The sequence below is a fragment of the Suricata suricatta genome, chromosome 1 (assembly GCF_006229205.1).
Source record: "Suricata suricatta isolate VVHF042 chromosome 1, meerkat_22Aug2017_6uvM2_HiC, whole genome shotgun sequence".
In the NCBI taxonomy this organism is placed as follows: Eukaryota; Metazoa; Chordata; class Mammalia; order Carnivora; family Herpestidae; genus Suricata; species Suricata suricatta.
Genome location: NC_043700.1, coordinates 71,852,690 through 71,866,523, shown reverse-complemented (window position 1 = coordinate 71,866,523; position 13,834 = coordinate 71,852,690). Strand labels below are relative to the sequence as shown.

General features: G+C 41.8%; 1 protein-coding gene and 2 non-coding genes across 3 annotated transcripts; all 3 read left to right on the top strand.

Annotated features, from left to right (window-relative positions):
• The first annotated feature begins 1,116 nt into the window (after positions 1–1,116).
• On the top strand, positions 1,117–5,346 carry RPS3A (ribosomal protein S3A). Its single transcript, XM_029940207.1, has 6 exons — positions 1,117–1,223; positions 2,003–2,106; positions 2,466–2,653; positions 4,098–4,306; positions 4,876–4,985; positions 5,174–5,346. Exons 1-6 carry the CDS (start codon positions 1,162–1,164, stop codon positions 5,293–5,295), a joined length of 795 nt encoding a protein of 264 aa, XP_029796067.1. The 5' UTR covers positions 1,117–1,161; the 3' UTR covers positions 5,296–5,346.
• Positions 3,309–3,381, top strand: LOC115303683. The gene has a single exon (XR_003914188.1). It is a non-coding gene; the product is annotated as a small nucleolar RNA SNORD73 (small nucleolar RNA).
• LOC115303686 lies at positions 4,599–4,670 on the top strand. The gene has a single exon (XR_003914193.1). It is a non-coding gene; the product is annotated as a small nucleolar RNA SNORD73 (small nucleolar RNA).
• Positions 5,347–13,834: the final 8,488 nt, after the last annotated feature.

The following is a 13,834-nucleotide window of genomic DNA, read 5'->3' as shown; positions in this document are numbered from 1 at the left end:
TCTAAAGGGTTCTTTTTTTTTTAAATTTATTTTTGAGACAGAGCATGATCAGGGAGGGGCAGAGAGAGAGGGAGACCAGAATCAGAAGCAAGCTCCAGGTTCTGTCAGCAGAGAGCCCGATGTGGGTCTCGAACCCACAAAAGTCAGATCATCACCTGAGCCAAAGTCAGAGGCTTAACAGACTGAGCCACCTGGGCGCCCCTGTTCTATAGGCTTTCGATGGGCCCCCTTTCCTAACCCCTTGCCTCTTCTCAGGTTCTCTACCCTTTCTGGCCTGATAAGTCTGAACGCCTAGTCATTCCTTTTTGATTGGCTCTTTTCCATTAAATGAGGAGTGGTCTGTGGCCATACCTTGGTTCTAAGGTCTACTAGTATTTTTAGTCAGGTCTTTCGTCAAATACCTGAGGGGAACCTGAGGGGGAGTAGGTGGTGTCAGCTACATTCTCAAGAGGAACTTTATACCCCTGAGGGAGTTTGCTTGCTCCAGGTCGTAAGTTCCCAGAAGAAATGTTTTGAAATGTGTTTTTCCCCACCCAAGGGTCTTCAAGCCTTAGCCTCTCCCTTTCTGCTTACAGAATCCTATCTTTCCCTATCATATCTCCAAAGTCATACTTATTTAATCCTATTTACAATCTTGTGAGGCAGTGTATATTACTATGTCCTTTTAAATACGAGGAAACTGAAGGCAGACAAGTCACCAGGCTAAATACTAAAACTAGCATTTGAAACTGGATCTGCTGTCTGATTCCAAACCCCATACTTTCAAAAAAAGAAAAGAAAAAAAAAAACCAGGTTAACTGGTATGTTCGCTTTTAACAATATGCAGAAGCTGTCTCCTTCAACTTACTTCCGGGCGCCAGAGCCACGGAATCCACCGACAACCACCACCCTGCCTCTATCTCAGCCGCCAGCGCCTGCGCGTCCCCAGCGCAGAATCGAGAGAACCAACAGAGCAGGGCGCGCTGATCGTGCTGCGCACTCTCCCCACACTTGAGGGCGCTGTCGCAGCTACAATAGGAGGAGTTCCTCTTTCTGTTGTCGCGATACTTTAAGGCCGGAAAAACGCAAGATCGAAGGTCACGTAGATGACACGCCGAGCCCCGTACGTCTAAGTTCTCGCGCGAGTTACAGTTCCGTCCTTTTGGCTCCCTCAGCAGCGCCATGGCGGTCGGGAAGAACAAGCGCCTGACGAAAGGCGGCAAAAAAGGAGCCAAGAAGAAAGTGTAAGTGGCTTCTGTTCTGGCCTCCAGCTTTTTCGGGTTCTTCAGGGGTCGGCGGGCAAGTTCTGGAAGGCGGAGTGTGCTGGATGGCAACGATGCCGTTTGGATTGCGCGCCGTGCCTGGTTAATAACCTCCGAACGATGGCCTGGCGGGTCTGGGTTCTCTGTCCCACAACAGGTTCCTTTCCTTTAGCCTTGGCGGGTCTTGGACGTATCCCTTTTGATCCAAATTGGCGTCGCTACTCGGGGCTCGCGTATTCGGAATTGCGGGCTCCCTGGCTTTGTAAGTTGCACTGGAAATCGATGCTACTGTAAGAGTTGAAGTCATTCCTATTCGGCCAGGACCCTACACCCCCACCTCTCTTTGGGCCAGGTGGGACCTTGGAGTTCCTTAAGAGCTCGCGTTGAGTCCTGAATATCCTGAGTCAGTACGAGTGGTAATGCACCAGTGGAGTTCAAGAGACCTTGATGTTATTCTGAGGCAGTGCTGCTTGTGTATTGATGTTGGGAAGTGTGTACGTTTATGGCATAGCTTTTTCAAAGTGTCTGGTCTGTGTACAAAATGAAGCAGACGTGGGGAAGAGCCAGGTTTGTATATGCGCCCTTCACCTCAGTGGGAGGAGTAGACTGTTCCATACTCCAGTTGCTTGTTACATGGCAGTTAGCCCGTAAAATCATGAGAATGAGAAAAGTATTAAAAATGTAGTTAAAAAAAAAAACAAATTGAGTAAGAATTAACATGATTTGTGATAAGACTAAATATAAATGTGTTTTTAATACAGGGTTGATCCATTTTCAAAGAAAGATTGGTATGATGTAAAAGCACCGGCAATGTTTAATATAAGAAATATTGGAAAAACACTAGTCACGAGAACTCAAGGAACCAGTGAGTATTTTATGCTTCTTTTAAATTTTTCTTAAGGTCTGCTGGTGGTCCTGTGGTGGAAGAACTGGAGGAAATACCAGTTCTTGGTTGCACCTTTGGCCACTGTGGTGCTTGTATTTGGCACTACACTAGTAGAAGGAAGGTGGTGCTTTTAGAATCGCTAAGAAAATGTGCCTGGGTAGTTTTGAGCTTATAATGAGCATAGTCAGGTCATCGGTGTTCAGATAATTTGGTTAACAAAAGTTAGTCTTTTTTCCCCCAAATTTTCTGATTTCTCAGTTCAACTTTATGCATGGACGTCTCTTTGTTGACTTGACTTTATGTGGTTCCTAATAATAATGACAATTCTTGTTGTATAGAAATCGCATCTGACGGCCTCAAGGGTCGTGTGTTTGAAGTAAGCCTTGCTGATCTGCAGAATGATGAAGTTGCATTTAGGAAATTCAAACTGATTACTGAAGATGTTCAGGGCAAAAACTGCCTGACTAATTTCCATGGCATGGATCTTACCCGGGACAAAATGTGCTCCATGGTCAAAAAATGGCAGGTGAGAACCAAAATTCCTTAGAGTGCTTGGTGCTGGGGTGTGGATGGCCAAGGATGTCATAATGACAGGGAGCATATACAGTTTAACTGCGTTTCATTTTAAATTCTTGATATTTTCTTGCTTTTACTGAGTGGTGACTCTGAAGAGGTACTCCTGAATTTGAGCAAAGCTGTGAGCAAGCCATGATCTTCTTTAACTGGAGTGCAAGATTTATTTTCAAGGTTTAATGCTGGGTTATCAGAGTTGGTTTTTCTGCTATGTGGATTGCTAGCTGGGGAATATCTAGGTGCAAGTCTTCGGTTTTGACTGTTTTTGGAATATCTTTGAAACTCAAAATCTAGTGAATTTTATAGTGAAAGGGTTTCTCTTGCAGTGTAGCATAAGAGGGGCAGAGCCTCTGCTGTGGGAATCTGGGAATCTGCTCCATTTCCCAATTGTGTTCTCTTCAGCCAGCAACTTAAAGCTAGCCAAGCCTTGATTGCTGTATCTAAAATGGAGGTAGAGTTGAGATGAAATAAAGAGCCATGTAAACATGCTTAAGCAAAGAGCTTGACACAAAGCATCCAGTCAGGATTGTTCGTTATTACAGGAAATAACTACATTGGTTCAGGTGTGTCTGGTTAACTGTTCAGTTTTGGGATGTTTTGTATATGGGAATGAATGATGACAAAATGTTTCGGTCCCAAATGATACATACTGATTATACCGTTACATTTATTTCTGACATTCCCCAAAATTTTATGGTTGAATTTCTGAAGATACTTTAAGGTCCTTTTGTTGGAAGCGTATTATTCAACTAAGGTATAAAATTTACAAATTGCAAAGGAGGTAATTTCAGATTTTGTTGCTACTTAAGGTAGTTTTTGGTTTTTAATTTTATGGAGTAATATGAGTAGTTAACAGATTTTTAATTACATTTTAGTTGTGAAATTGAATATTTAATCCTCAGCATGGCTGTAGTTTGGGACATGAAGGACATTTAAAAATACAGGCATTTAGTGTTATAGCAATATTTCACCTATTCAGACACATTTAACAAAAAAAAAAGTAAGTGTAGATGTCCATATTGTAGAGCGTCTTTGAACCTATATTCTCTTCTTGCAGAGTTGTGTGACTCAGGTGAGAAGGGTAGGTCGTTAAAGGCTGGCAGGTATACATGAAAGGGGTGGTGGTGCTGGGTGCTGTTAGATGGGGATTGAAGTGTTAGCTAGGAAAGAGGAGGGGAGAGAGTTGAGGGCTTGGTATTTAATTAGATGTGAAGAACAGTAACATTTAGAGTAACTGTTGTGGTAAGTTTACTTCAAGGAAGTTAATTCTGTAAGTTAGACATGTAGTTTATCTTCTACTTCATATTATAAAATATAAGTACTTGATCTTCTAGTTTTTTTATATTAAAATTTGAGAACTTTAAATTGAACCTGGTACAATATCTTTTTTTCATTAGACCATGATTGAGGCTCATGTTGACGTCAAGACTACCGATGGGTATTTGCTTCGTCTCTTTTGTGTCGGTTTTACTAAAAAACGCAACAATCAGATTCGGAAGACCTCTTATGCTCAGCACCAACAGGTCCGCCAAATTCGGAAAAAGATGATGGAAATCATGACCCGAGAGGTGCAGACAAATGACTTGAAAGAAGTGGTCAATAAATTGTAAGTGTTCCTTTTCATTATACAACATAACCCTGAATGTTATCCCTCAGATAAAGGCTTTCCTTTATTTGAGACAAGGTGGAGTCAGACCTCTGTTTAAATCCGGTCTGTGAAACTGTCTGGCTAAATCTCTTGAGATGAAGTGGAAGTGTTAAGTAAATGTGGTTTGGTTTCTGCATCTTATGGATCAAGCAGTCTCATGGCAGATGGTGCAAAAGGAAGCATAAGAAACGCTGTCGCCTTAGAAAATACACCGAATAGACAGAACTTCCCCCAGTCGATAATGTATGGGAACAGGTGATGACAAAATGTTTCGGTCCCAGATGATGTTCACTGATTAAAATGTTAACGTTTTTCTGATGTTCCCATGCAGTTGGCTAAGGGTGAAATAGAAAAGGCAGAAGGCTCAAATACTAACTTTGCTATTAAATAGCTGTATAATTCAGGTCACCTAACATCCACCTGTGAAGGGGCAGTAATAGGCTGTCTTAAAAGAGGATTTAAGTGGATTAAATAAAGTGGGTATAATATGTATAGGTTTATTCTCTTCTGTCATTACTGTTTTGCAGGATTCCAGACAGCATCGGAAAAGACATAGAGAAGGCTTGTCAGTCCATTTACCCACTCCATGATGTCTTCGTTAGAAAAGTAAAAATGCTCAAGAAGCCCAAGTTTGAATGTAAGTGGAAATTCATGGGATTCCTGAAAGAAATTGTGTAGCCAAATAAAATACATTGGTGTCTTGTTTTTTGAGGCCAAATGATGGCCTTTTTTATTTTTTATTTTTTTTGGCATCATGCCTACATGTATTGAAAACTATTGTTTTAAGATGATGGTATGCTATAATATTTTCTTTCTTTCTTTTAGTGGGAAAGCTCATGGAGCTTCATGGTGAAGGTAGTAGTTCTGGAAAAGCTACTGGGGATGAGACCGGTGCTAAAGTTGAACGAGCTGATGGCTATGAGCCACCAGTCCAAGAATCTGTGTAATATTCAGACATTTAATGGTGACAAATAAAAAATCTTATTTGTGATGTTTAATTTCTGTTCATTATTTTTAAATAATATACACTTGGTGAATCAGATGTTTTGAACTGATGGCGATGTGAACTTTTCTGAACCGTTTTTGATTTTAGTTATTTAATAGCTGTGAAAGGGTAGTGATCTATTTTAAGCTGTAGTGATCTGGATGGTAGTATTATGGACAGTTAATGAAATTTTTCTTTATGTGGTGTGTTTTCAAATGGTTTTTTTTTTTTTTTAATTTTTTTAAATGATTTTTATTTATTTTTGAGAGACAGAGACAGTGCGAGCAGGGGAGGGTCACAGAGAGGGAGTTACGGAATCCGAAGCAGGCTCCAGGCTCTGAGCTAGCTGTCAGCACAGAGCCCGACGCGGAGCTCAAACCCACAAACCGTGAGATCATGACCTGAGCCGAAGCCGGATGCTTAACCAACTGAGCTACCCAGGCACCCCTCAAATGGTTCTTGAACCATCTGAAAGGCTTGTTAAAATATAGCAGGGCCCTGCTCCCAGAATTTCTGATGCACTAGTTATAGGGTGAGACCTGGAAACTTGCCTTTTTAATTTTGGAGCATGCATGCAAACGGGAGAGGGGCAGTGGGAGAGAATCCCAAGCACGCTCCATGCTCAGCCCAGAGCTTCACATGGGGCTTGATCCCAGGACACAGGGATCATGACCTGAGCTGAACGTCAGTCAGGCACTCTACCAACTGAGCCACCCAAGTGCCCCTGAAAACTTGTATCTTAAACAAGTTTTCAGGTAGTGGCTATGGCCCACACTTGAAAAGCCACTCCGCTAGACTGAGCAATGAGAAGAGCACATTAACTTCACTTAGGGTTTTTTTTTAATTCTACGTGTTTTAATTTTCTGATAGTAAATGCTCCACTGTTCACCTGTACTGTGAAGTTGAACTTGACTAGAGAAATTGGTTATTAATCGCATGTGAATAAGTGGGCATTGGATGTGGTCCATTATCTAGTATTTCGTCTAGTCATTTACCCATTCTGTTCTAGTCTTGTTTACCTCCCAACTTTTTCATTCTTGATTAGCTCAAGACCTTAAAGTCTTGAAGGAAGTTTGAAGTGGATGAGAAGATAACCTTGCAAATTCCCATTACTTCACCCTACCATCCATGTCTATGTGAACATTTTTTGCCTTCTTGCCTAATCGAGCTCATACCTGTAGCAGTTTTCACGTTTATCAGTATTTAACCAGTCCCTGCCATCAGCATACATACTGAAATTTGCTCTAAAGATAACACCCTACTTAAACCCCTGAGAGCAAAGCTCAGAAAAGTTAACATATTTGGTGGGGGGATGTAAGCAGTTTCATGTTTGGGTTAACCATATTCTTAGTAACAAATTTTACTTTTTTATTTAAAAAAATGAGGGTGTAAATTGGGGAGAGGGAGAGAATCCAAGGCTTTTCAGCATAGAGCCTGACACAGGGCTCAATCCTGTGAATTGAGTTCTGACCTGTGCTGGAATCAAGAGTCCAGGTGCTTAATCAACTGAGCCAGCCAGGTCCCTCTAATTTTGCTTTTGAATGATGCAATTGGACACCCCCAACAAGCTGTCACTGTAAAGATTATCAATGACTTTGTGAAGTCCAAATGGTCTATTCATGACCCACATTTTATTTACTTTTAGTGATATTTGACAGTTGATTTTCTTCCAGAATCTTAATCTCCAAGATTTCCTATGTCAGCGGCTACTCTTCACTAGTTCATCTCAGACTAAATTTAGAGTAAGGCTTGGTACTCGGACATTTACCAATACTCTCCCTAGTTATTAAGTATATGAAACTGACTTCCAGAATATTTATTTCTAGCCTACATGTTTCTTTCAATTATAGGTTTTGTCTATCAGCTGCTTACTTGATATCTTTGGATGTAAAATAGGCATTTCATATACCATACTAAAATGGTATTCCAGGGGCACCCGGGTGGCTTCAGTCAGTTAGGTGCCCCACTTCAACTCAGGTCATGATCTTGAGGTTTGTAAGTTTGAGCCCAGCATCAGGCTCTGTGCTGACAGCTGAGAACTTGGGAGCATGCTTCAGATTCCATGTCTCCCTCACTCTGACCCTCCCCCATGCTCTTTCAAAAATAAACATTAAAAGGTAGTATTTCAGATCACAGTAGTTTAACCAAAACATCCTTATATTCAAGGCCAAAATCCTCTGGTCATCCTTGACCATTCAGTTTATTCAAAATAGATAAAATAGAATCACCATTTCTTACCACCTCCATTACTATCACTTTGAAGCAAGCTACCATTACTCTCTGGACTGTTACTGCCTACCAGGTCTTCATAGGTCCCTTGTGGAATTTTAGATGAGTTCACTCAAAAAGCCCCATGTGACCTTGCCTGTGACTCTTAACTGCAATTTCTCTGATTCTTCTAGCCAGACTGTCCTCGCTATTCCTGGATGAACTAGGTATATTGTTACCCTTAGGGCTTTTGCACTGGTTTTCCCTGTGCTTGGAATGCTCTTCCCTTAAATGGCCACAGAGCTTGTTCCTTTAAGTGTCAGTTAGACACTGATGCTGGGTTTGCCCTGTTAAAAATTGTACCTTATCCTTCAGCACTTCTGATTCCCTGTTACTTTTTTCTGTGGTTTTTACTTGGTTCTACTAGAATATTCTAGGAAGACTGCTAGGAAGGTGGGTGGGGGGAGGTCCGGCTCACTGCTAAACCTCAAGTGCTTTCAGAACCAAATATTCTCCAATGCCAAATATTCAATATTTGTTGAATAAAAGCATGACATTTGCTATTAACATCCCATAGCAAAGAAGCAAATGTTTTCAGTAAAAAACATTACATTACATTTGAATCTCAAATAATGGGGGCTTACTTTCCAAGGTGGACAGAGTTAGGTCAGAAGAGTGGTTATTGAGGGTAGGGTCCAGGAATTGATGTAAATGGTAGTTTTTGTCTTGGTGTTGGACATCGTTTAGTGATAAAATCAGTAGTCACGCTCTTATCTGCTACATCTCTGAACAGTGCTTGGCATAGTTCTTAGAAGGGTTCATTTGAAAGTGGTTCCAAAAAGAATGTATGGTTGAATTTTTAAGAAACGTTTATTTTTGAGAGAGGTGGGCACAGAGGATCCAAATCAGGCTCGGTGCAGACAGCAGAGAGCCCAAAGCAGGGCTTGAACTCATGACCTGTGAGATCATGATCTGAGCTGAAGTTGGACGCTTAACTGACTGAGCCAAACAGGCACCCTGGTGATTGAATTTTAAATAGTTTGGGCTGTTTGATGGTGAGTTTAATCAAGTTATCTTCTAGGCCAACTTGAAGGTGAGTAACCCCTCCAGGGAAAATGAAAGGATAATTCTGTCTCCCATTTAAGTATCTTAACTTTTTTTTTCTTTATCTATTAATTTAGAGCACAGGGGAGAAGGGTAGAGGATGGGGGTGGGAGAGAGAGAGCATATGAATCCTAAGCAGGCTCCATGCTCAGTGTGGAGACTCGGGGCTTGAGCCCACTACCCTGGGATCATGATCTAAGCTGAAATCGTCAGATGCTCAACTAACTGAGCCACGCAGGTGCCCCGTAAGTATCTTATAAATTTTATGCATAGATTTTAAGTATTCACACTTTGCTTTTCTCTACTTGATTCTAATTGGAACAATTTTACTTTGGTCTTTCACAGGAAAACAAAAACTATTATAACCAGGGATACAGCAGTCTTCAAAAACAGGTTACTGAAGTGGCAGTGGGGTGGCTCAGTTGGTTAAGTGATTCACAGCCGTGAGATCATGACTTGAGCTGAAGTCAGATGCTTAACCAAGTGAGCCACCCAGGTGCCCCACACAGGTTCTTAAGAGTGGAAAAATGAGGCAGAAGAGATGAGATAATGCCATGTGAAGATTCTACCCTATGTTACTAGCTTTGATGAAGAAAGGGGACCATGGGCTAAGGGAAGTGAGTGGCATCTAAAAGCTAGAAAAGACATGGAAATTCTCAGTGTCACAGTGGTGCAATAGAATGAATATGCCATCATTATTCAACCCACATCGCATGCACAGCAGTCTCACCACTACCAATATAATCAGAGGTTAAAAAAAAAAAATGACATATGGCCCACTAAATGTTTATGGTTGTGCTGTTAGCGTTGCTTGAGCACACGGCCATTACTTCTGTTCTAGAGGCCTTATGTAGTCTCATTCCTACAACTATGTCATGAATGCCCACTTCCAGTCCTCAGGTTGATAGCTCGATAGTGACTCTGAAGCTTGTTCTCTGGTCAGCTCATAAGTTCTCATGGCAGGACTTTCCAAGTTCCTGCATGTTTAGTACAATTTGTCAGTGTGCGTTATACCTGAAAGTCACTTTTATTGACTATAACATTCTTGAGTCTTTGAGCATCTTAAATATATTACTCCATTTTCCTCTGGCATAAGGATTGCTAAGGAAAGTCTGATGATAATCTAGTTTTCTTTCCCTAATAAGTCACTTTCTGGTTTTGGCTAGAAGCCCTAAGAATTTTTTAGTTTTTTAATTCCATTATGTTTATAAAATGTGTCTTGGTGGTGGTGGTTCTGATTGAAGTCTCAGGTATACAGTATACTCTGAATATGTAACTTCAATTCTTTTGGGGGGTAAAGTTTTCATAAAGTTTTTAGCATTTGTTCTATTCTCTTCATTTGGTGTCCAGTATTGGGGACTTTGTTGTCTGTGGCTTCCTGGCAGCTGTTATGGTCCCTAACTATTCATGTGATAAACATCTTGGGTCAGCTAGTTACTGCCCACGGGCTAAATCTGGCCAGGGTTGTTTTTTGATGCCCTATAAGCTGAGAATGGCGTTTCCGTTTTATTATGGATGAAAAAAATACTTCATCACATGTGAAAATCATATGAAATTAATTTCAGTATACACAAAGTTGTACTGGAACACAGTACATGCATTCAGCTTTCTGTATTGTCAGCCGCTGCCTTTTGCACTACAGGGGCAGAGCTGAATGGCTGGTGACAGACCACAGTCACCACACTCCTCACTCACACTAAGGTGCAAGTGCAGCACAGTGCAGACTGCCGCGTTTATAACTCAGTGTTTTGTATCACCTACCTGAAAAGACACCTTCAAAGATGTATTACATAAAATCTCATTACAAATCAGCATGAGCTGTGAGACCATGACCTGGGCCGAAATCAAGAGTTGGTTGCTTAACTGACTGAGCACCCCCAGGTGCCCTTGTTTTCTCTTTAAAGAATCATTTGAGAGATACATGCTGAAATAATTACATTTGATATTCAAGATTTGCTTCAATATAACTGGGGAGGAGAAAGTGTCAGGAACTGTGCAGTGTTTGACATTTTACCTAAGTTATAAGCTAAAAAGTTAGTCTGCCAGTTTCATGGATGCTGGCAAAAGATATGAGACTCCTGACTCAGAAATAAAAGGACTTTATTACTCACATATTAATAGCCAAAGCTTCGCGTTCATTTGCGACAGCTTCCCATTCCCCTCAAATCCCACAGAGGTAATGCAAAAGATCCACCATACAGTGGGTTGCATCACAGAAGAGGAACACTAAAATTCAGCACTCGGATAGTAAGTGGAAACAAGTCTGCTCTTTTTCCAGGGGGAGACCTTACATCATCTCTCAAGGTTGCAAGGTGCAAACACAAACCTGAGAAATGGCCCAGGTAAGGAGCAGGCTGAGAACTGTATAGTTGGCACACCCCAGAACAACATGTAGGGACTCTTGGGCTCTGTGGCAGACTGCATCTCACAGGTTATCCTCAGTGTGACACGTTCTTAGCCAAACTAGAATTTTTACATGAATATGCTTCTCCATCAACCACTCTGATTAGTCACCAGGTTCAATCTCACACCACACCTAACTCGGGCTATTATCAACACGACTCAAAGCAACAGATGAGGCCAATCTGGTATTTGCCTCAGTCATTCTCTCCAGGATTCCACACTCAGCCAACTGTGAATAAATCCAAGGGGGTAGCAGTCGCTCTTATTTGAGGCAGCCATGATGTATTCTAAGGCCAGGCCTAATATTATTCATTATGAAACACACAAGAGAGTTTAAACTTGGGTGTTACTGTCAATAATTAGATGGCCACTACAGGAGCAAAAAAGCAATGCCTGTCTCCACCGGAAAGCCATGTCACAATGTATTTTTCCCCAACTGGAAATACAATCAAATGGGCACAGGGCACTTCGGAATTTGTTGTTAAACCTGACTTGGATTATCATCACATTGGTTTGATCAAGTCACATGGACAATGTCACCAAACAGTTGTAGCTCCGGTTGCCATTTTTGGTATTGCCCAAAGCCACTCAGACATCAAAAGCATGTGATCAGCCAGACTAAAAGTTGTGCTGATGGGTGAGTTTGTACACATTTGCATGTGGGAGCTGCTGCTGCTGTCATCGGGCATAGCAGACTAGTTCAGAACCAATCATATCTCATTATAGGAGTTTTCTTCTCATAGCACATGGACACAGATGACAAACCCAGCAGCAGATCAGACTGGTGGCTGCAATTGCCACATGATTTAGGTAGCAGTTTTGGATCAAAGTTAGTAGTTCTCAACTGGGATCAATTTCATCTCCCACGGGACATTTGGCAATGTCCAAAGACATTTTTGTCACAACTGGGGGAAAGGTGTTAATGGCACCTAGTGGGTGGAGGCAACTGATATTGCCAAACATTCCACAAGGCATGAAGCAGCCCTTCAAAACATTCATTATCCAGCCGAGAAGACCAATAGCGCCAAGAGTGAGAATGATCTAGGAAACAGAGTCCTTCCCTCCCTTCTAGGATCTAAAATGTTTTCAGGTGCCAGCAGAGAATGGCTTGAGAATGTGTAATTTCATCTGTTCTCTGATCATCCCCACTTTCACCCAGACCTTTCGTCCGGATTATCATCCAGGAGGCAGCCCAGCAGGGATGACCCTTTTCTGGGGACTGCCATATTGTGACCCCAACTACCTTACTCAGCTACATATAACAGGAGGAAGTGAGGGGGGTAGAATTAGAAACCTGTTCTCAATGCTCAATAATGCTAGCCATCTGTGGATGGTATAGTCATGAAATAATCCATCAGAAACTCTTATTTGCCGAGTGGGCTTTGTGACAAAGAGTACCTAGTGTCAGATTGCAAGTGGTCTGGAAAACTAAGAACATGGCACATATGATATTAATTTTGAGGGCTACAACTGTGTGGTCAGTTGATCGGCCCAGAACAGCACATCATAAACTAAAAACCTATCAACAGTGTGGAGGCACCACTGGCTACCCAGGAGAGACAGTAGTGTGGTCAGTCTGTCAGCAGTCAATCTGTGACTTCATTTACCTCAAAATAAATGGACGAACTTTTGGCAGGAATCACAAGACTGGCATGCATAACAAAGAGTTCTTTACTGGGAGCACAGCCTAGAATGGTGAGCGTGCGGCCATGTGTGAGGGCAATCTGGGTGGTGCAGGCTTGATCAGTAGTTCGGTTGCACTAGGTCTTATCAGACCTGGCCTTTACCAGAGGCATTTACAGGAATGACCCAGATGGGCCAATCAAAAGCTACAATTTGTCCCCACCATTTATAGCCCTAGAAAGAGATGTTTTTAATTTGCCTGGATATAGTCTTTTTAAAGTGGCAGACCAGATGGCTAGGCTATTTGACAAGGGAAGCATTGGCCGATTTGTGAGAACCGCCCTGAACTCAGTCCACTGAGCAGTGGCCACATTCACTTTGGTTCTGCATAACACAATGAATCCCATCAGCTTTTAACTTTGCTGAGCCAGCGGTGATTCAGATCTGGGTATTTAGGGGAGCTCTATGAAGTGAGGGCCCCATGGAGCCAGCAGCTATGCTTCAGGTGATGGGGGAGAGCCCTGGTTTTCTGAAAGCAATTCACTTCACGCAAAATGAAGATGCTTAAAATTGCTGCAATTGCCTATTTACTTGAAGCACTTATTATCTCCAATACACAAAGCATCCAACAAGGAGTCAGGGCCCCCTTTTGTGGCAGGTCAAAGAGACTTACCTTGATTACTATAGGGATTAAATATTCTAGGATCCACCTATATAGTCCCCAAGAAACTACTTGGTGAGCAAGCCCCTGCATTTTATTAGAGTTTATCAAACACCCCTGTTGAGAGTATCATAAAAACCAGTCAAGACCTACAGATACCAAGGGTTCTGATTTATCAACTAATAGGACACTGATTGTAGTGAAAATATTGGACATCAAAGGGTAGAGGTTAAATCCTGTGTTAAGTCCTGGCCCACCCACTGGTGGCAAATGGCAGGGGAGTCTGTCCCATTAACACTTTTCTAAAAGTAGCAGTGACCTGAATAGAATAATCTTTGAAACTTTACAAGCATTTATCACAGCACAAGTATGTACACATCAACCTCAGGCTTACCAGCGGAATATGCACTAGTACAGTTGAACTGAGCCAGAGAGGCACATAAGCGCACACGCACAAATTCAGAGAGTATTTTATAAATAATTTTTTTTCTTTGTTGCAAGT